Genomic DNA, 22,534 nt, shown 5'->3' on the forward strand with positions numbered 1-22,534 from the left:
CACATGCTCCAATCAATAAATGTGAAACCCCAAAGAATATACCTCATTTTGTGAACCTGCAAGTGTGGAAAAGCTGTGGATTCTTACTGGTGCATTCTGACTGTGAAACACACCGTGAATTGCAGGGTTAACCTTCTGATCAGGCCTGAGTCAGTCCCAGGGTTGCTCTAAAATTACACTACTTAGTTGTGTGGAGAGGTGGCAGCTGAAGGATTTGACAGCATTTCAGCTCCTCCTACACCTTCACAAGTGCTTCTGGTCAGGGAAATAGAAAACTGGCTTTGGAAAGGGGCTGAGTGTTCTGGTGCTACACCAGAGTCATGACCTGCCTGTGCATCTGGAAAAAAACCCTGTGCTTTCTCAGTCCCTTCAGTATCCTGTGGGTGACATAAAGGTGTTTTCCCTGGAAAAACTGATTTTCTTACCTCTTACTGTATTTCTATATTGCTTTGGTTCTATTTCAGCTCATATTTCTGAGCATCCAAACCAACAGCCCAATCATAAAATTCAAATTACAATGGGTTCTACCGAAGCACGTGTCGACTACATGGGGTCCAGTATCCTAATGGGAATCTTCAGTAATGCTGATCTTAAACTACAGGATGAATGGAAAATTAATCTGTATAATACTTTGGATTCGAGCATGACTGATAAAAGGTAACAATGTTTTCTGTGTTTAAAATGTAAAATGTTTTATAAGGTCAAATGTCTTCTATCCAGTTCATTTTTGGGGGTTGGGTTTTCTTAATTGTAAGCAGAAAATAGATCAGCTGCTAATATTCTTGTTATTTTTAATATCTAGTGAGATATTTGTCCATGGGGACTTGAAATGGGATATCTTCCAAGTGATGATTTCAAGATCAACAACACCTGACCTGATAAAAATCGGGATGAAACTCCAGGAGTTCTTTACTCAGCAGTTTGATACAAGCAAGCGAGCTCTGTCCACCTGGGGTCCTGTTCCTTATCTCCCTCCCAAGACAATGGCCAACAATTTGGAGAGAAGCTCCCACGAGCAGTGTAAGTGAGACACAAAATATTATCATTCCCAATGAGAGTGTTTTAATTGTAAAAATTCCTCTGAGTGAGTGTTAATAAAACAGATAGAAAATACCACTCATAATTCCAAGTTTTACTAAAAATATAATTATGGCAGTGATCTTTTCTGTATCTTTCCTGAAGTTTGTTATTCATGTTTACTTTCCAGTGTTGGATGCAGCCCATCATCGCCATTGGCCAGGAGTTCTGAAAGTGGTGTCTGGGTGCCATATATCCCTATTTCAGATGCCACTGCCAGAAGATGGAATGCAATTTGGAGGATCCATGAGCCTGCATGGAAACCACATGACCCTGGCTTGTTTCCATGGGCCGAATTTCCGCTCAAAATCGTGGGCCTTATTTCACCTTGAAGAACCAAATATTGCGTTTTGGACAGAAGCCCAGAAAGTTTTGGAAGATGGTAATTTAAACCCTCTCCTCCCTTCTCTAAATTCCTTTAAATGAGTTTTTAAAATTTATTGATACATAAAAAGATAACAAAGAAAAATTTATTTTCTTTAAGTCTGAATCAAGATTATTTCCCAAGAATATACCACATACCCAAAAATAAGCTGTTTTCTCTCCATCTTTACCACAATTTGCTTTATCTCTGGACTAAGGCAAAGTACCTTCTCAAATATATGGGATGTATCCCTGATAACATGCCTAGAAAGTGGATTGTCTGCCATGTTAATTGCTCGTGTGTGTTTATGTAGTCCCTTCTCTCTGTATGATGAGTTTTGATGGTCTTACTACTTGTATTTGTCTTAATATTGAGAAGTTTTGCTGTCTGTAGCTACTGAGCATTTAATTTTTCTCTTGTGTGCAAGCTTTATACTGGTTTTGATTCTACTGGCATACTAATTATTCATGTTAAATACCTGTATGGGGAGAGGGAGAGGGAGAGAAAATCCCACAACTCACTAAGGCTGGTTTTACTTTTCGCCCCCCCCTCAACCCATGCTGCCCACACCTTCAATCCAGGTACTAGTGAACACTCCACATACATCGTGCAAACCCTGGACTTCCACTTGGGGCACAACACAATGGTCACCAAACCCTGTGGAGCCTTGGAGAGCCCCATGGCCACGATCACAAAGATAACACGGCGGCGCCACGAGAACCCACCCCACGGAGTTGCCAGTGTGAAAGAGTGGTTCAACTACGTCACAGCCACAAGGAATGAAGGTTGGAGTCGTGTTCACTGAGTCTGGCCACTGCTCTGCTGGCTGATGATTCTGTTTAAAAGCTGCTAAACTTAAAAGAGAGCTACAGGCAGAGTGGAGGTTGTTTCTTTTTGAGGAACTTAGGGTGAACTGTGGAATGGAGCATACATAGGAATGTGCTGAACAGCTGGACATTCCTCTTTCAATATATGCAAAAAATGTTTCCCATTCAGTTGTGATCTTGTAACATAAGGACAAGTTTCACTGTATATGCAGGATTTATGGATTAAGTTGTAGTAGGAATATATTTTAGTCTTCTGTCATCACTTAGGACTAACACTTAAATTACTCACTTGCCTAAATCTTTTCTACCTTCAGCATTTCTAGGCCTTAAAACATTTTGAATCATATCTTTAAATCATTGTTAATTAGAAAACAAAGCTTTCAAGCTATTAAATCTTAAAATACAGCTGTTGCTATTTTATTCACAGTCTGTAGAATCAGTAAAATGATGTCAATGAAACATCTATTATGTGAGAAATCAGACGATAGTCTTGGAAAAGTGTTTTAAAATGACTTATATGCAAATATTTCTTTAGAAAGATACAACAGGAGTTAGTGGTTGAAGCTCACAAATAGAGGCACTGTCTATTGGATGTTTTTGTGTAGCCCTGTGAAGGATTTAAGTATATAAACAACATCTGGTTGTTTGACATTTTCTAGCAACTTGGGAGCAGAATAAAAGATATAATCTTACTAATCATAGAGTTTTACAAGTGACCTTTCTTAACTTTTTTTTGCCTTGTCACAATTCAACATTTCCCATTGTCCCCATAGAGCTGAACCTGCTTCGGAATGTTGATGCCAACAACCCGGAGAGCAGCACAACAGTGAAAAGCTCCAGCTTGCTCAGTGGCTTTAGAGGTGGCTCCAGTTACAACCATGAAACTGAAACCATCTTTGCACTGCCAAGGATGCAGCTGGATTTTAAATCTATTCATGTTCAAGAGCCCCAAGAGCCATCATTACAAGGTGCAGTAAACATAATTTGGTTTTCTTGGTCTAAATCTATGTCTCGCTAAGAAAGGGAAGAGGATTTAATCCGAGAATTACTGTAGATCTGCAAGAAAGGATAAAATTTCATGTAGAGGGAAATTTCATTGTATGTTTCTACATAAAACGTAGAAGGAATTCTGTTGAGAGAATGAAGGTCTAGTCCAGAGACTGGTCACTTTAGAAAAAACTTAGCAAGAGAATTAATATTAACTTTTCAGGTAGACTGGCTGTTTTTGGGGGGTTTGTTTTCTTATATTTATTAAAATTTTAGAGGGCCATTCTGCAAAAGTCAGTATAAGATAGGAGCTTAAATTTTATGCTCTTGTTTTCAAAATGGTATCTTGAGACTTCAAATCTTACAAAAATTTGTATTCGAAGTCTGTGTACTTCTACACATACTGTATGTGCTTGTTGTGTATTAAAACTATTTTTATCTGACTGTAGATACAAGTGTTAAACCAAAGGTGGAATGCAGTGTAGTAACTGAATTTACAGACCACATCTGTGTAACTATGGATGCTGAATTGATCATGTTCCTGCATGACTTGGTGTCTGCTTACTTAAAAGAAAAAGAAAAAGGTGAGTTCTTGTTTATGGCGTAACACTTGTCTTGACAATCTGCAGTTGTCAGATTATTTGACAGTAAATACACTCTTAAGTCATAAGCTTGCTCCTACTTTGACACCTGGTGCTTAGTTTTCCTTCCTTTTTTTAAGATAGTATAGGCAAATGAAAAGTGTTTCAGGAAGTTTTATGACTTTAATCGCAATTCTTTCACCAGGAGAGTCCTTTCAAGACATGCATTTTTGTGACCTCAGAATGCCGTTCAGTTGCAGCATTCAAATTTGGCATGTTCAGTCTTAAATAGTATGTGGTCCTTGCCAGAAATTCTGTAAAACTAAAATTCAAAGTAGTTCTCTGTTTTATTTAAATGATGTACAAAGAGAATTCAGCTGAGCTGATTGAGACTGACAGTGTGGGGTTTTTCCTCTCTCCACCCTGTAGCAATCTTCCCTCCTCGCATTCTGGCTGCTCGCCCAGGGCAGAAGAGCTCGGCTGGTGTTCTCGAGGACAGCTCGGCCGACAGAGAGGCAGAGGACGGCATCACTTACACCACAGTGGACTGGAGAGAGTTCATGTGCAATACTTGGCATTTGGAACCCACGCTCAGGTAACAAGGAGTTTTATCTCCAACCTCTTTTCATAGAATCATAAAACCGTAGAATCAATGGGGTCGGAAAAGACCTCCAAGATCATCAAGTCCAACCCTTGGGCCAACTCCAGTCCATTTACCAGATCATGGCACTCAGTGCCACGGCCAATCTCATCTTAAAAACCTCCAGGGATGGGGAATCCACTCCCTCTTTGGGCAGGCCATTCCAATGCCTGATTACTCCCTCTGGAAAGAATTTTTTTGTGATCTCCAGCTTAAATTTCCCCTGGCAGAGCTTGAGCCCGTGCCCCCTTGTCCTATTGCTGAGTGCCTGGGAGAAGAGACCAACCCCCACCTGGCCAGAACTTCCCTTCAGGTAGTTCTAGACAGTGATGAGATCACCTCTGAGCCTCCTCTTCTCCAGGCTAAACACCCCCAGCTCCCTCAGCCTCTCCCCACAGCACTTGTGCTCCAGTCCCTTCACCAGCCTTGTTGCTCTTCTCTGGACCCGCTCCAGCCCCTCAATCTCTTTCCTGAACTGAGGGGCCCAGAACTGAACACAACACTCAAGGTGTGGCCTCACCAATGCAGAGTCCAGGGGAAGCGTCACTGCCCTGGGCCTGCTGGCCACCTTATTCCTGATAGAGGCCAGGATCCCATTGGCCTTCTTGGCCACCTGGGCTCACTGTTGGCTCATGTTGAGCTTCCTGTCAATTAGTACCCCCAGGTCCCTTTCTGCCTGGCTGCTCTCCAGCCAATCTGTGCCCAGCCTGTAGCGCTGCAGGGGGTTGTTGTGGCCAAAGTGCAGGACCCGGCACTTGGCCTTGTTGAACTTCATCCCATTGGAATCAGCCCATCTCTCAAGTCTGTCCAGATCCCTCTGCAGAGCCCTCCCGCCTTCCAGCAGGTTGCTATGCATTAACTTCTAGATTAGAATTTATGCAGATTAAGAATATTGTAGAAGGTTCTTCAAAATTAGGATACAATAAACTTTTAACTCATTAATTTCACTCTGCCTCTTCACTTTCAGCCATATAGTTTTTCATCTTGCAGTTTTCTATTTTTAGCATTCCAGTTTTAGTTTTCAAACACCTTAAAATAAAGCAAAGCACGATACTGGTTGCTATAAGACAGTTTAAAATTAGCACTGAAACTGACTTTTCTCTGCGTAGGTTTTGTTTTCTTTTTTAACCTCTGCTGACACTGCTGGAGCACCTGAGTGTTTATTCACATATGAAATAAAACATCAGTCCAGGCCAAACAAGTCTTGACAGTTGGCATTTTGTGTTAGTAGTAATAATAAATCAATTTAAATATGATCTGGAGGGAGCTCAGTCAGGTTTATCACCTCCTTGGACATCCTCTTCCTTCAATAAGATGTTCCATTGATCATCTTGAGCTTATCTGTATAAATCAAATTTGAAGTAATGTCTGTTGGACTTAAGTTAGTCATAAGTAACAGTAGGAAAAATCATTTTCTGTTTATACAAATGCCATTTGCTGTATTTATATATTTGAGATTGAGTCATGTGTTTATTTGGGGTTTTTTTAGATTAATATCCTGGACTGGGAGAAAAATTGATCCCGTTGGTGTTGACTACATCCTCCAAAAGCTGGGCTTTCACCATGCCAGGACTACTATCCCTAAGTGGCTGCAGCGTGGGGTCATGGATCCTTTGGACAAAGTTTTGTCAGTCCTTATCAAGAAACTTGGTACTGCACTACAGGATGAAAAGGAGAAGAAAGGAAAAGACAAAGAAGAATATTAAAAATACAGTGTGACAACCGTAACTCCGTTTGATTTTATCAAAGTGTTTTATTATATTTTAAGAACTTAAATATGGTTTAAAGAGAAACCTAACAGCTTTTTGCTACTCTATTTAAAACTTACATTGTGAGTAACTGTTTACTGTGGTACTTGATACCATTCTGTATTTGAAGTTATTGCATGATGATGATGACGACCAATGTACATTCTGTGAAGGAATAGCTGGAACACTGTAAATCTGCTCCTCAGCCTCCGTTTTATTATGTGCAATATGATCCTGCATCTTTACAATACTTGCAGATTAACTGTGAATTTTCTTAAAGGTTTTATTTGCCATAACACAAACCCCTTGTTGATGTGACCAGTAATTGATTTGTCAATGTAGACTGGTGTAAATTATATATATATATATATATATATAACTTATGAAACTGTGATTGCCTTAGTGCTAAAAATCATGAAGTTTATTACACTTGTAATAAAATTTAACTACTGTACAGGGCTTTTTTTTTTTAATCAAGGAAGGTGAACAAGAAGAAAGTGTTTTAAGTGTAACTTTGTGCAGAGTGTGATTTAAGTGAGGTAAATCCCAGAGGTCAAGGAAAAGCAGCTGTAAAAAGTTGGATTTTTTTTTTTACCCCACATGCAACAAGCCAGTAATTCCACAAAACCACCCTGCCAGCTATCAAAGCTTTTTACTATTCATACATTTTAGCAAACAAAGGAATTCATGTTCATTGGCTACAAGCTCCATCCTTCTCTTATTAATTACTATTCTATTGTCTGCTGGTTAATTTATTCTCTTTGCTTCTTGTGCTAATTATGGCACATGCTCAGTCCTTCTCTTGAGTGGGTGAGTTTGCTGGGGCCATGGCCACTATCTGCCCCTGCTGGAGTTACCTCTTGCCCAGCTGGGGCAGATTTCACTACAATCGCCAATAAATTCTGCATTCTTTGTGTCCTTTATCTTGGCACATCCTTCTCCCCAGGCTTCGCTAACCAGCCCTCGGCTGAGCTCATCGCAGCTCATCAGGCCCATGGCAATTCTACCAAGTCATTAGTCATTGTAACACCTGGATGTCACGCGGCAGCCAACAGCCTCTACTTCACGGTTTGTATGGCCACACTTCGAAAGATTTGGGAAGGGCTCTCCCCACGTGGCTGTGCCCTTAACAGCCCGAGCAGTGGATTTTTTAGGTGAGGCACAGCATGCGCAGAACTGGCATCGTTTAAATCCTGAGGTCCATCTGCCACGGCCGAGCGAGCTTGGACAGTGACAGTGAAGTCCTCGGGACTGTCACAGCACCCGGTACTGACCGGGGCTGACGGGATGGGATGGCAGGGAGGCATTTAATGCCAGGGGACGGTCCCTACTGAGACTGGAACTCAGGTCCTTGGGCTTCAGAGTCCAGAGTACGCTCCGTTACACCACGAGACCGCTCTACTTCACAATTTAAATCTCCGTTTATTAGCTAAATTTTGCTTATCCCGCTGGAGCAGCCCCGCGCTCCGCCCTCAGCCGCGGCGGCGCCTTCGCGCCTTGTTGGCGGGAACGGCCCCGCATTCACGTGGCAGAGGGACCGTGAGGGCTTTGGGAGCCCAGCGGGTCAGAGGCGCTGTGAGGACTTCGGGAAGCAGCGACTGAGCGCGGTGAGAGGGGCCGTGCGGGTTTTGGGAATCCGGCGGCCGAGCACCGTCAGAGGGGCCGTGAGGGCTTTGGGAAGCAGCGACTGAGCGCCGTGAGAGGCGCCCTGAGGCTTTGGGGACCCAGTGGGTGAGCGCGGTGACAGGGGCCACGAGGGCTTTGGGAAGCAGCGGGTGAGAGGGGCCACCAGGAGGGGTTTGGGGACCGCGCGGTGAGAGGGGCCGTGAGGGCTTTGGGAGCCCAGCGGGCGAGAGGGGCCGTGAGGGCTTTGGGGAACCAGCGGGCGAGAGGGGCCGTGAGGGCTTTGGGGAACCAGCGGGCGAGAGGGGCCGTGAGGGCTTTGGGGAACCAGCGCCTTTTCGGCGCTGTGAGGACTTTGGGAGCCAAGTGGGTGAGCGCTGTGAGAGGCGCTATGAGGACTTTGGGGACCCAGCGGCTGAGGGGCGCTGTGAGGGCTTCGGGAATCCGGCGGCCGAGCGCGGTGCGAGGGGCCGTGAGGGCTCTCGGGTCCCAGCGGCTTCTCGGCGCTGTGAGGGCTTCATGGCTGCCCCAGGTCACCGCCCCAGGGCTCTGGGGACATGCCTGTCCCGCACTGCGACCCTCGTTTGGCCTCAGGCGTGCTCCGCCGGTGCAGGCGCTTTAGGGATCATCCGCAGCGGGCTCGCCCAACAGGTGAGAGTGTTCTCCGAGTAAATGAGGAGCAGCAAAGGCACAAATCCTTCGGCTGCAGCGCCAGCTCGGCCTGGAAAGTGGAGAGAGAGAGAGAGAGATCCGCTTTGCTGTATTCGTGGTTTGCCTCACTCCTTTGAGAGCCTTCGGTTGAGGATTGGTAGTGTATTTCGAGTTGGTTTCGTGAGAGAAGGTGGTTGACTAAAAGGAGAAGTGGCGTTAGGCCTGGTGGTGCCGGCCGGGAAGGGAGGGATTGGAGGGACAGCGGGTGAGGGAAGAAAGGGCTGGAAGGGCAGCGGGTAAGGCATGAAAGGGTCTTGGAAGGGCAGCGGTGAGGGAAGAAAGGGCTGGAAGGGCGGCGGGTGGGGGAAGAAGGGGCTGTGGAAGGAAGGCGGGTGTGGGAAGGAAGGGGCTGTGGAAGGTCGGCGGGTGTGGGAAGGAAGGGGCTGTGGAAGGTCGGCGGGTGTGGGAAGGAAGGGGCTGTGGAAGGGCGGGAGGTGTGGGAAGGAAAGGGCTGAAAGGACGGAGGGTGTGGGAAGAAAGAGTTGGAAGGGTGGGGGGTGAGGGAAGAAAGGGCTGGAAGGGTGGCAGGTGTGGGGAAAAAAGTACTGGAAGGACAGAGAGTGTGGGAAGAAGGGGCTGTGGAAGGTCGGAGGGTGTGGGTTCTGCCTCAGCCTGTGTGGGACACAGAGTGCGAGTTACTCCTGTGGAACAGCTCAACTAGGAAAGCTGTAGTTTGTGGTGTCTTTACCGCTCACAACTTCGCTATTAAAACTTCCTTAGGTTGGTAGAAAATGGCGAGGTCGTTTCAGGGTGCTGGGATGCCCCCGTTTGATCCCGCACCGAGGGGGAATTTGCCGTCTGAGGCTTTCAGGCAGCCAGCTTGGAAGAAACTCTCGGAGCCCGTGACTGCAGCGCTGAATCCTCCGCCTTCGGAGAGGCGCAGTCAACCAGAGGTGATGAAAAATCCAGGTATATTTTTCAGTGTATACAGTGGAATTAGCTGCTAATATTGTTCAAAGTAACTTTACAACCCTCTCTGCTTCTTTTTTTGTCATTATATTTTCTTTAATGACCTGTTTAGCATCTCCTACTCGTTCCTCCTCTTTCTCTTGTTTTTGCGTGCTGGAAGTTTGCTAGTGGTTTTTGTAGGCTGTGTTCTGTTGTGTGAGTTTTAGTAGATAAAATCGAGAAGGGTTTTTACTGCAGTTTCAGCTGTCCCAGGATGTATTTTGAATTCCATCACTTTGAATAGTTTTGATTGAAGTAAAGGCACCTCTTTATAAAGCTTGAAAATAAGGATTTACTACAGTTCTTGCTGGGAGGTATTTGTGCCTGAATATATCATACTCCTGAAGCTGGTGATTCCATCCATCTGGTGGTTGCTGAAGCTTCTATAGTGTTTTACAACAGGGAGTTGCGCTGGTATATAGTTTTGTGTGAAAAAACACAGGCTGCGCTGTTTAGAACCTGCCACCGGCAACTTCGCTGGTTTACAAGACAGGAGAGGGGGAGATCTATGTTGTACTTGTTTGTAACACCGGTTTGTATTCAGAGGTGCTTTCATGCTTTTAGGAGAGGATGGACACGCCATTTCAGAATCGATAGTGTTGCAAATGTAGGATTCAGTACAAACCATTAGTGCTCTATAGTACATCTTGTTGCTTTTTGTTCTTCCAAGGAGCATTTGAAAAGTATTTTGTAAACCGATTTAAACTGTCCGAGGGTGTGTTCAGTTCTCTTCCCAGTTTTAAGAACGTTTTCTTTTTAAAGGAGAACACGCAGCCCCATTGTCAGCACCTCCTTCAGAGAAACATCTAGAAGAGCTGATTACAAAATATAAACAGGGAGCGATAAACTCAGTATCTGCCTTGCATATGTTTGCCCAAATGTATCACAAGAAACTTGAATTGAGAGAAACTGCCGTGCCAGGTAAATATTTCTTTTCCTAAACAAAGTATTACTTGCTTATCCTTGAGATTACCTGAATTTCTGCAGTTAGTATTGATGGCAGTAATACAGGTGAATTTTTTCTAACTGTTGGTGGCACTACTCTCCATATATGTCGCTTTTTGACTGCCCTTTTATTGCCTACACAGGTGTGTCTCGGGGTTTTTTTTTTCAACATAGTTGTGTGTTGTGATCAAGTGCCACAGAATTTGATCAGGTGAATTGTATAAAATTCTGGCTGCTCCCAGAACTTTGTCAAAAGCGCATAAAGTGAAAGCTGCCAAAATTCTTGTGGAGGTGAAAGATACGAGTTGTGTTCTGCCAAAATTATAATTTGTCTTTCATTTGTTCTAGGAGTTAATATAAGGACATAGAGCTATGGATAAAGTACCTTAAGATAATTTCAGTAATTATGTCTGCTTTTTTTCCCTTCTTTAAAGGTGAAATGATAAGCCCTTATTTTGCCTTTTGTGCTGTGGTAAATGGTGTTTGCTACAAGACTGGGCTGGGAAGAAACAAGAAGCAATCTAAAGTAGCTGCAGCTAAACTGGCTCTTGCTGAACTACTTAACCTGGAGAATACAGAGGCAGACTCTTCTGAAGATTCAGGTAAGTATTCTGGTGACACCTAATCAGAACTTGAAAAGCTTGGCTTAAAGGTTTCCTGTGCAAAACCTTTGTGAGTTTATTAAATGCTTCAGCATCAGGGCCTTTGTCAGGTTTTTTGAATCCTTGGGCAAAGCTGTCATTTTGTTCTGAAACTGTTTTTTTTCCTTTGTCATTTGTGTGTTAGGAGTTGCATCAGTTGGTAGCACAGTCAGGAATACTGAAGGAATTGCTTGTTATTACGCTCGATTTGCTACTCAGTAGGTGCAACAAACTGAAGTACATCTCAAGTGGGTTTGAATTTTTATAATTAGAAGGGTTCCCCACTGAGCTATTACTTCAAACAGAATTCTATTATTATGATATTTATTTTCTTCCAAGGTTTGCTGTCTGAATAGTCCTAAACATTCAAGGACTTCAGAACCAGAAAAGAAAATTCTTAGGGAATTAGAGACTGATTTGCTAGAAGGAGTGTGAGATTGCTGTTTCAAAATTAGGAATGTCCATCCCACTTTAAAATTTTTTTGAATTCTTAGGTTTTCCTTGGGTTCCTGTTGAGCTCCACACTCCAGCAAATTCTGCTTGTGTTTCAAGGACCAGTTTTGGTAAGGAATAGTCTTGTTTTTCTCTCTTGATTCAAACTACTCAGCAAATACTTTCTTCATTTTTAAATTCTGTTTTTAATACATTTAGTGATCTCTGGTACTGTTATTTTAAACATCTTGTCCTTGAAAGCTGTAAGAATTAGGGACCTTGGTCAGTTCTACAAATGGACACAAATTCATTAAATTGCTTGAATTTTTAGGTGGTGATGGATGACAAAAATACACCATATAAATAAACGGTGTTTCTGTCCTTGGTTGAAGTAGTGTGCAGTAGATGATCAAAATTGATCCATATACTGCATTATTATAATGAATCAAAAAAGCATCAATTTTTTAGGTATTCTTGAATTTATTCTTTTAATCCTGATAATCTTCAGAATCCCAAAAGTACATGCTGATAGTAGTGCTTACACCACGTGTTCAGGTTTAGAATTTGGCAAGTGGTCACTTATGGTGGTTTTTTTTCCCCCTACCTGCAAGTTTTTCCCTTGCTGACTTCTATTGTTTTATCTAGGAGGACGGAATATATATCCCAAAGTTTCCCAAACACTTGAAGACGTGTTTAACAGCCTGACTGCCCAACACCCCGAGTACCGAAGCTGTGGGAGTTCACTGGCTGCCTTCATCATTGAAAAAGGTAAGTCTGTTTGCACTGTGAGTTTTGGGCAGTGGGAAACCTGGGCTGTTCCCGGGGAGCAGCTTGGTGGGCACCCAGCAGCCAGAGCAGGTGAACTACCACAGCCTCTCTCCTCAGGTGGGCAGCATGAAGTTGTGGCTCTGGGAACAGGGGAATGTAACTACAGCCGGTGTCTTGAATCCTGTGGCCGAGTGTTGCATGACAGCCACGCCATTGTCACTGCCAGGCGTTCCCTGCTGAGGTGAGAGAATCACAGAATCGATTGGGTTGGAAAAGACCTCTGAGATCATCAAGTGCAACCCTTGGTCCAACTCCAGTCCCATTACCAGATCATGGCACTCAGTGCCATGGCCAATCTCAGGTTAAAAACCTCCAGGGATGGTGAATCCACCCCCTCTCCGGGCAGCCCATTCCAATGCCTGATTACTCCCTCTGGAAAGAATTTTTTTCTGATCTCCAACTTCAATTTGCCCTGGCAGAACTTGAGCCCGTGCCCCCTTGTCCTATTGCTGAGTGCCTGGGAGAAGAGACCAACCCCCACCTGGCCAGAACTTCCCTTCAGGTAGTTGTAGACAGTGCTGAGGTCACCTCTGAGCCTCCTCCAGGCTAAACACCCCCAGCTCCCTCAGCCTCTCCCCACAGCACTTGTGCTCCAGTCCCTTCTCCAGCCTCATTGCTCTTCTCTGGACTCGCTCCAGCCCCTCAATCTCTTTTCCTGAACTGAGGGGCCCAGAACTGAACACAACACTCAAGGTGTGGCCTCACCAATGCAGAGTCCAGGGGAAGGGTCACTGCCCTGGGCCTGCTGGCCACACTATTCCTGATACAGGCCAGGATCCCACTGGCTCCTACAGTTTTTTCCTTTGCAACCAGTTCTCAGTTTTGCTTTTGCACTTGCAGTTTATAGCTAGTACCTTGGGGATTATTTTCAGATCATGTGAGTTAACTGTAAATATCTATGTGTTAGTAAGCAAAGCAGTTTTTTTTCTCATCTGCTGTTCCATAACACTTTCTTTCAGATATTTGTATAAACATCTCTTGCTGTTCTATAATAAAAATCCGGTTAAGTCGGAGAGATCCATATTTTGCACAGCACCAGGCTCAAAACTGCTCACCCTAAAGCAAAATACTACTCTCTCTCTATATATGAACCAGCTTCCAAAAGGAACTGCTCAGTTTAACCCAGAAGTGTAAGTACCATGGTATTTTCAGTGATGTTGTAGTGGAAGATTCAGGAAGAGCTGTTTGTTTACTACAGACAATTACCTGTTAACCCACTTCTCAAGACAGTTAAAATACTAACAGATCATTAATTTAACCACCTGAGCAAATGAATGTGATGACTTAATGTCATCCTTTGTACTACAAGGTTAGAGTATAAAAAGCCTTGAATTGAAACAAAAGGCTTCTGCTTTGCTTTTTAGATAAAAGGTAATGAAGGAAACTTGATGGGACAGATATGCTTATCCAATCCTATGCTTATCTTTACACTTCTAACTTGTTAAATTTCTGGAACTTTGGGGGTTTTTTGAATAGTTCTGACATAAAACAGCAGCAATCACTATTTTATGAAGTTAAAACCAGTGTTATTTTGGGTCCCCTTCTATTGGTACAGTGGAATAATGTCATACTATCATAACTTTTTCGTATCTACGAGACAAGTGGCTGCTTTCATGCTAGTCTGGGGGCTTGGGAAGGCAAACTTGTGTCCTGGAAGGTCACAGCCAGTTCATTGCAAGTTGTAGTGCCTGGGGGAGCCCCTCCTGTTAGAACTGCAGGAGGTTTTAGATGACTTTCAGTGTCCTAGCTCTGAAATGGACTTTGTTGATAAGCCTTGGATACAGTTTGTAAACTGTCTTGAAATAATTGATCCGAATCAGATTCCTCACTTTCTCTTTTTGCCTGGTCTGATGTATCCTCTGAAATCCATTCTTCTCTTACTGTAGATGCCTTGCTCCACAATCTGTATCTGCTTATGAAGCCAGTGAAGAACTGAGTCTCCATGTTGCTGTGGAAGGCAGGATTTACCTGGCTGTGTGTTGTCCGCCCAAAACTGTCAGAGTGAGCAGCATGTCAGCCAGTGACAAACTGACAAAATGGGAAGTGGTTGGTCTGCAGGGGGCCTTGCTGAGTCACTTCATTGAACCTCTGTATATCAACAATATTCTTGTGGGTAGGTTTAATGCAAATTTCAGTGGAGGTTTTGTATGTTTTCATGTTCCAGCTTGATTAACATTTTATAAGACACAAGCTAAACAAAGTGGATTCTTTTAAAGAATTTACAGTATTTTTCTGAAAAGGTGCTAAGTGTAAATATATTTTTCACTCATCTTTGAAATGCCCTAACGTAAAACTCAGTCATTGTGGTTTGGTTTTTTTTTTATTGCCAGCCCTTCCTTTACTCTGCATTTGAATAACAGAAGAAATTGAGCATTTGTTTTGTAATGAATTAAGTTTTATATATTGAGAAAATATCATGTGACAAATGGTGTTTCCTCTTCAGTCAGATGTGGTGACCTTAAGGTGACAGTCGCTTAACTGGAATTGAGCAATGGGGGAAAGCCTGACAGTGTTCAACTGAAAATGCTCTTTCACCCTGGGTTGTCTGAGACGCTCTTTTGGAAAGTATTTAGTTGGTTTTGTGTTGTCCATGGTTTGCATCCACCTTCCTTGCCTCTCTGCCCCCACTTTGTTGGGCCAGTAGGTGTTCTGTGGAGGAACAGGGATCACCAAGGTGATAGTGAATTCCCAGGATTTTGTAGCAGTGGGAAAGACCATACTGTTATCAGAACTCATTTCAGTACCTTTTATTTATGTGGGGGAATTAAATTAATTGGTGTTACCATGAATGTTTGCAGCTATTTCTTTTAAGTCTTTATGTTATGAGACTTGGTTCACAAGACTCTGAGGACGCAGCGGCTTTTCCTTTTCTAAACCAGAGCAAGGTTTTTGAAGTGCTCCAAAGATTGGAATTGGTGGATTTGGATTGGCCTGTTCCTTCTGAGGAAATTTAGCCAATTTTTCTTAATAGAGAAGCTGCTAATTTGCTACTTTCTAAGTAGTCTTCAAAGTAAACATAATAATCTATAATGTATTGCCCTTATAATAGGAAGTTTGGCTCTCCCTTGAGAGGCAGTGGACCAAAGTGTATTTATTTAGCTGGCAGTCGGAAACGCTATTGGACATGGAGTAATGTGGGCAAGCTCCTTGGCATATCTTCTGATCTGGAATACCGGAGTTCTATTACAGTGGTGTCTTCTGCAGGGAATATAAAAAATGTTGATGAAAATTTATTGTTCAAAAATAAGGCATCCAATGAAAATGATGATGCTTCTGGAGAAGGAAGTGTGAAATCACTTTTGCAATTTAAATACTAAAACTGATCTACTGAACTTTCCAGACATTAATTTTATGTGGAAAACTTAATATAGTGTGTTTTCTAAGAATGCAAAAACATCTGCCTGCTTAACTTTTTTTTTTTAATTTGATGTGTGACTGATCTTGTTGTGTTTAATAGGGAATGGAAATTGTAAGGATACAAAAGGACTAGAAATAGCTGTCAAGCAGCGCCTTGATGATGAACTTACGTCAAAGCTTCCAATGCCTTACCTGGTCAACAGATCTCATATTTACCTGGTGAAAGCTGCACAGCCAGTTCAAACAGATACAAAGCAGTGGTCTCTGAGTTTGAATTGGACGTTGTCAGATGCATCCCTGGAGGTTGTGGATGGGATAAGTGGAAAAACCACTGAAAGGTTAGTATTTTTCTTCATTTTGTTGGAAATCATGGTTAGCCTTGCTTTGTGCTGGTTCATTGGAGTATCCATTTTTTGTGGCATGGAGGCCACAGTATGAGATTCTTTCCTGTGTTAGCTGAATGCATCCTGTGATTAGGTGCCGTTTTTTAGAGGTCTTGTAACTTCACAGAGAGATACCAAGGTATGAAACAAAACAGTTCTTTGAATGGAGATATTTGCAGTCCTTTGTCTGTTGCAATAACGGTTTTAGTTTTAACACTGCATAATCATCCTAGTTGAGATGAATTCCAGTTTGGCCCTACTGACAAAATGTAAAGAGGGAGAATAAAAGCCCTGTGATGATCAAAGCAATCTCTGTGTACTGTGTTTGTTGCTGAGTGCTGTTCTTGTCTCCTGGTGCCTGTAGCTCCCCATTCCAGAGCGGCTCGTGCCTGGCCAGCCGCCTCTGCAAGGCAGCCATGTTCAGTCGCTTCCGGCTGCTCTCCAGGGAGGCAGGACGGGCTGATCTCTTTCAGATTCCCACCTACCGGCAAGCCAAGGTGAGCTGCTGCTGCGGGAAGGGGGAGTTGGGTGGGACTCTCTTAGTGGCTCCTTTCAGAGCTGGTGTGGTAGCCATGGCTGGCTTTGTTTTGCTGACAGCTTCACCTGAACAGCTTGTACAAAGGAGGGAAGTTAAGAGTTGGTCTCTTCTCCCAGGCACTCAGCAATAGGACAAGGGGGCACAGACTCAAGGGGAAATTTAAGTTGGAGATCAGGTATAAATTCTTTCCAGGGAGAGTAATCAGGCATTGGAATGGGCTGCCCAGAGAGGGGGTGGATTCCCCTTCCTTGGAGGTTTTTAACCTGAGATTGGACATGGCACTGAGTGCCATGATCTGGTAAAGGGACTGGAGTTGGACCAAGGGTTGGACTTGATAATCTCAGAGGTCTTTTCCAACCCAATCGGTTCTATGATTTTTCTCTCCTGTCAAAACATGCAAGAGATAATTTTTTTAAATTATTCAAAAACTACTTCAAAAAGAAATCTCTTACTAATTGACTCTTCATGTGTTTAGATTTGTATTGAATGATAGTGAATGTTTATTTTCTCTATAAAATATTACTGGAAAAGGCACTGAAAAAAATAAAGTTTATCAGAAGTTTCTCTTTCCAGTAAATACCCAAACATGAAAGGAGTATGTTTTTGGAATCTAAAATTTCCTCTCATTGTCACCAGCTGAGGGAACTGTAAGATCTATAGTTACTGTTTTCTACAACAGTTGTGCTTGTGCGTATTATATGCTGATGGTAAAGAATACAGATCTCTTCAACCATCCTCTCTGTAACCATCATTGTGAGATTTTTCAGGGTCTTCCTTTTAATATTTTTAGGTTGAATCTCAGTTGTACCAAGAAGCTAAAAGGTTGCTGCAGAGCTCCTTGGAGCAGCACAATTATGGATCCTGGATTGTGAAGTCTCCACATATTGAACAGTTCAGTAACTAACTGTGAGGTGGATTGTATGTAAAGTCAGTCTGGATGATCTATTTCAGTAAAATAATGGTTCTGATTAGTAAAATGTTTAAGTTCATGTTTACAGGAAGAAAATAATTCCAGAACTGCTTCTTTTCAGTTAAAATGCAGTTATTGAATCACCTATAACACTTCAGTCTCTTTAAAAAGTTGATGTTTTCTTATAGGTAGGAGTATCCAACAGCTTTGTAAATCTGTTTTGCTTTACCCTCCCCAATGCCACCTCATTTCAGTTCCCTCACCCCTACCTCCATGCACCCCCACCCCATGGAGTTACAAACATGTTTTTTTTCCTGATGGTTTCAGGATTTCTGTATATTGGTTTCTTCTTCTCCCTTAACCTTTTTCATAATTTTCCTTAAGAAAGAAAAACAATCAGTAAAGCCTGGATTATTTTTAAAAACAAACAGACTAACACACCAATGTGAGAATCTTTCTGAAACAAAAATGAGCAGTCTGTGGTTTATCTGTAGGCATCCATCCTTTACTAGTTCTTTCAAGAGATTTGTTTGGCGTGGATTTGCCAAGTGGCTTGTAGTTGACTGTATATTGTTTGTGGTAAAAGGATTAAAAAATAATGTGTGTACTTGCAAATGAGAAACTGTTACTCTCAAGTGTTTTGTGACTAATGCTCATTTTGGTAGTGGATTTCAAGTGACAGGTGTCAAAGCTGTGAACAAGGACACAATGCCATGTGGTACAGAAGTTACCTGAAAAAAAGACTCCTTCAGCTTTTGTGAGCTGTGCCAAAACCCATCAGTGTTGATGCTCACAGATGCATTGGACTTCTGTGTCCTCAGATGGTTTATCACTGTATGACAAATCCTCACAAAATTGTCTTCATACATAATGGTTTGAAAAATGTTAGCTGTCAAAAGGGAGGTTGCTCCCATGGGAATTCTGGTAAGAATATGGTAACACTGGAATAAATTTGGAAAGCACGTTGTTAAGTGCCATAGTTGGGGTTTGTGTGGTGGTGTAAAATCCTGGTGTGTTTAAGTGAGGTAAAACACTTGGATTTTGTTCTTGGTTTTTGTACACTGTGCAAGTGTGGAAAGCTGTTACATTTATGTCGTGTTCATATACATCAGTAATAGTGTAGTGCTCTTGTCATGTTTCAGCTTCTTAGAGGATTCCAAAACAAATTCCTTCTGGTATTTTTTTTCTTAATCTGTTTTCCCACTAGTATGTGGAGTCTTTTCTGGAATGATTGTGTGCTGACTTTCAAGCTGTTGAAACTTACTTGTTACTACTCAGTTCTTGACTTCTTTTTTTTTTTGCAAATCTGCTCTTGTTTTCTGTGAGTATCCTTTAACTTTGGGAGGTTGATGCTGTTTGGCTTTTTTGTTGCACTTGTTTGACGTGCTGTTTGCTCCATGTAATGTTTTGTTTCTAAGAATGCTGGAAAATGGCCATCATATTGCAGGCTAGAGCCCAGTGTTGCATTTTTTCAGGAGTATTATTCAATAAATTTTCTTGACAGTGTCTTAGGTATTACTTATACCTGCCTGCATATACATGCTGGAAGTGACATACATGTCAAATCTGACATGCAGGTAACATTCCACACGTGTGTTGCATTCCATACGCCTCTGGACTGTTTGTGGACTTGGACTTTTGCTGAGTTTCAGCACCAAGGTGTTTCCTGTAGTTAGCCCAGAAACCTTAAATATGTACAAGTCCTGAGCTTTGTTTGTGCTTCAGCCATTTTATTAATTGAACAGCAAACTAAAACTTCCATGGAACTTAGAATGCTGCCTTAGGAAGAGAGAGGTTTGTGAAAACCATGTGTTGTGCTGAACATGGCAGCTGTGTCTTTAAGAAATGAGTTGACATCACCAGTATGGATCTAGTTCTTGTATCTGGATTGTCCTTTGACTAAGTGACAGCATATGCCGAACACTCTGAGCTAGGAAATGGAAGCACGTAGGTCTTGTATCCAGGTTTTTCCTCAGCTACTTTGGTGATTCTGAGGTATGTGATCCTACAAGCTGATCACATGAGTAGTGCTGCAGCTCCAGTAATGAGGCTGAGGATGGATTTCTGGCAGGCACATGCACATACAGCAGGTATGAATCATACACATGTACAGATGGGGCCGGCATAGGTATGTGAGCACAAACAGCCTGTCCCTGCCCTGCCTGAGCAGTGAGACCCAGGGGTGAGAATACACCTGCACGTGTGCATGTGGGGAAAAGGGTGGTGTCCTTTCCTGTGCTTCTGTGTCCTTCCTGTGTGTACCCACAGGTGCAGACACGCCTGCTGCACCTGGACACGGCTCACACGTGAGTGACAACACATTGTCATAGTTTAGGATTGGTACTGCCCAGTTCAGTGCCCACACCACAACTCTGCAAACCACACACTGCTCTCTGTCACTCTCCCATTTTCGCTTTCCTGCTGTGTTGGGATGGAGAGGAGAATTGGAAGCACAGAAGATGATCATGGCTTGAGAATTATTAATTGGAAACAGCAGTGAGGTAAGAAAATGAACAGTAAGAGCAACAATGTTAATGACAGAGGGTATAAGAAATTATTTACATGCTAAAAAAAAAAAGCCAATACCACCAGGCGGCTCCTTGTGCCATGTTTTCTTGATGGAAAGGAACCCCTTCTGGGAAGAGAGTCCCACTTCCCTCTGGCCCTGGCAATGTGAGATGGTATAAAATAACCAACCTCTCTCTTTAGCCATGCCCACTCCTGGCTACTGCTAAGGTTAACCCTGCCCTGGCCACAACCAGAACACACATCAGATCTGACATACATGTAGCACAAGTCTTAACATGCCATACTTGTTGAATCTGACATGCCACATAAGTCACACAGATCGTGTCAGATACCACATACGCATCACATTCTCATGTCACATCATGTCATAGACATGTAGATGTCATGTGTACAATGTCACACATCTCGATTTCACATGGCCACATGCGAGATGCATGTTCCATATATGTCACATGCTACATATACATACACCTTTCATGTCACATGCAAGCCATGGCATGTCATACATCTTTGATACTAGAGTTGTGTAAACAAGCAGAAGAAAGCTCAGGAAATACATTTTAGTATTTTAAGGGGTTCTGCTGAGAGGTTTGTTTGCAACTTCTAGGGGAAAGGTACATACAGTAAAGTTCACCTTGTTATGTATTTTCAGGTGCTTTAATATCCCTTTTCTCTGCAGACATGTAAAGCTTGGGCAAATAAAAATGCTGGTCATGCAAATACTATTAAAATATGTGAAACTGCCTCTAATTTAGGTTTAACAGACTAAAACAACTACAACCACATGTAACACAAGCAATATCCTCACCCCCTCAGGTAGCTGTATGTATCATCAGTCTTTAATGCAGGTATTTCCCTGAAAAGGTGTCTTGGAAGTGCTTGTTGGAGTTGCAACATCGGGAGCAGGCCAGCCTGAAAATGTCTTGAAAATCCTCAGCAGAGCATAGCTACTGTGCAAAAGTGATGTGTCAAGCCCCAAAACTAGGGCCAGGACAGCCAAAGTCTCCACTTTGCATGACTGTAAGTCTGCAGCTGTCTCAGAATATTGTCACCTAACTCCAAAGGAGTTTGTGCAGAGTAAATGCCAAAATAGATGTATTTCCAATATATTTATTATTGAAATATATATATATACTATTTCCGTTCCCTCCCTGATACTGAACACTGGAGTGCAACTCGGCACCCCTTGGATCTGCTTCCCACTACATCTTTCAGAGACAGACCTGATGGGGAGCCCAGCAGGGGTGTTCAAGGGAGTCTCTGGACTTGGCTCTGCCATGAATGTTGGTGTTGGGCAGTCTCAGCCTCACTTGGTTTTATTGTGGTCACTGAGGTGTGTGGGACATCTTACAAGACTTTTCACACTGAACTCCACAAGTGGCAATGCTAGTCAGAAGTCAGTAGTGTTCATGCAATTCTTATATTCTTACACATGTTTTGAAGACTGATTTCTGTTTATGTCATAGGCTAAGTGCTTTCTATGTTTTTAAATATTGTCTCATTCTGTTTAAAGTTTTTTTTCATTATTTTTGCATTCTGCATTTAGGAATTTATCAAGTAAGAAGGAATCTGTAAAAAGAGGATTATTCTACAAAGATGGACAAGTTAGAACGAGTTACTATGAAGACACTTCTTGCCTGTTTTGTCGTCTTCTCTGTCCTACTGTATTCAAGTATTTTTGTTAGTCCTGTCATCTGATTTGAGAAGAGGGTGGAGCTTTATGTGTTTGTGACTGAGGTGACTGACAGTATTTTGCTTTCCTGAGTCCTTGTGGGTGGGGACAGAGCACTCCTTCACTGTGGGAAGACGATAAGTACAGCAGCAGGCAGCAGTGCTGTAAGTATTTTCCCAGTTTTGGCAGAAAGCTGACATTAACGCTTATTTTCTCTTTGCAGCATGCAAGGAAACTGATGTTCTTTCCATTGTTAGTCTCTTACGAGTAAGTACTCCATACCACACCCACCAGGAAAACACATCAGAGACTAAACGATAGGCTGTTACCTTTTGTAGTAGGCTTACTTTCATCAGTTGTAGCCTGCCTTGTTAGCATTGAGTTCTGGCTTTGTAAAAGATGCTCTTGTTTCGTTCTGCATAAAATTACAGTGTCACAGAACTGGCTCCATCTGCATTTGAAGTAAGCACATTTCTGAGGTTCCACAGAAAGTTTGCTGACAATACCTACGGTGGTTTACGTGCATTTAGACATTAATAATCAATTTTACATCAGTTGTTACTGTGTTAATGTTCTGGGACCTCAATTACCTGCACAGGTATTATTTCAAGTGTGTTACTGTCTCCATAATGTTTTCCTGTCTCTGAAGATTTTTGGGAACTATATGTTCTGTTAACACCAATGAGAAAAACGTGTCCTGTAGAAAGCTCGTGTAGCAAAGGAGTACAGCTCACAGTAAACAAGTTTTTGGACTTCTTTTGGGGGGAAAAGCAGCTTGGTACTATTCCTTGTG

General features: G+C 42.7%; 3 protein-coding genes across 11 annotated transcripts in view; all 3 read left to right on the forward strand.

Moving 5' to 3' along the window:
• Nucleotides 1-6,678, forward strand: part of BLTP1 (bridge-like lipid transfer protein family member 1) — a 99,168-nt gene extending 92,490 nt beyond the window's left edge. For all 8 annotated transcript variants that reach the window (XM_071555511.1, XM_071555512.1, XM_071555514.1 and 5 more), the window contains 8 exons: nucleotides 465-657; nucleotides 803-1,020; nucleotides 1,208-1,459; nucleotides 2,023-2,226; nucleotides 3,042-3,236; nucleotides 3,705-3,839; nucleotides 4,266-4,431; nucleotides 5,966-6,678. In XM_071555511.1, coding sequence (XP_071411612.1) covers nucleotides 465-657; nucleotides 803-1,020; nucleotides 1,208-1,459; nucleotides 2,023-2,226; nucleotides 3,042-3,236; nucleotides 3,705-3,839; nucleotides 4,266-4,431; nucleotides 5,966-6,182 — 1,580 coding nt within the window. In that variant the 3' untranslated portion in view covers nucleotides 6,183-6,678. The remainder of the gene's footprint in view (nucleotides 1-464; nucleotides 658-802; nucleotides 1,021-1,207; nucleotides 1,460-2,022; nucleotides 2,227-3,041; nucleotides 3,237-3,704; nucleotides 3,840-4,265; nucleotides 4,432-5,965) is intronic.
• A 2,611-nt stretch (nucleotides 6,679-9,289) lies between these two features.
• ADAD1 (adenosine deaminase domain containing 1) lies at nucleotides 9,290-17,556 on the forward strand. The gene is made up of 11 exons (XM_071555546.1): nucleotides 9,290-9,467; nucleotides 10,251-10,427; nucleotides 10,886-11,053; nucleotides 11,587-11,649; nucleotides 12,170-12,292; nucleotides 12,410-12,533; nucleotides 13,312-13,482; nucleotides 14,239-14,465; nucleotides 15,810-16,047; nucleotides 16,457-16,589; nucleotides 17,421-17,556. Exons 1-11 carry the CDS (start codon nucleotides 9,290-9,292, stop codon nucleotides 17,532-17,534), a joined length of 1,716 nt encoding a protein of 571 aa, XP_071411647.1. The 3' UTR covers nucleotides 17,535-17,556.
• A 4,240-nt stretch (nucleotides 17,557-21,796) lies between these two features.
• The window catches only part of BBS12 (Bardet-Biedl syndrome 12), a 75,985-nt gene continuing 75,247 nt past the window's right edge, over nucleotides 21,797-22,534 (forward strand). The window contains exon 1 of one of the 2 annotated variants that reach the window (XM_071555523.1): nucleotides 21,797-21,905. The gene's annotated coding sequence lies outside the window, so the exon portion shown is untranslated. The remainder of the gene's footprint in view (nucleotides 21,906-22,534) is intronic. The other variant, XM_071555526.1, reaches the window with a different exon arrangement.

This window comes from Pithys albifrons, chromosome 5 (assembly GCF_047495875.1).
Source record: "Pithys albifrons albifrons isolate INPA30051 chromosome 5, PitAlb_v1, whole genome shotgun sequence".
Classification (NCBI taxonomy): domain Eukaryota; kingdom Metazoa; phylum Chordata; class Aves; order Passeriformes; family Thamnophilidae; genus Pithys; species Pithys albifrons.

Bases quoted from the DNA above. Each gene is read 5' to 3' on its own strand.
- ADAD1 (XM_071555546.1), top strand. From the start codon at position 9,290: ATGGCGAGGTCGTTTCAGGGTGCTGGGATGCCCCCGTTTGATCCCGCA. The intron at 9,468-10,250 runs GTATATTTTTCA...CCCAGTTTTAAG, and splicing joins AGAGGTGATGAAAAATCCAG to AACGTTTTCTTTTTAAAGGA. The intron at 16,048-16,456 runs GTTAGTATTTTT...TGGTGCCTGTAG, and splicing joins AGTGGAAAAACCACTGAAAG to CTCCCCATTCCAGAGCGGCT.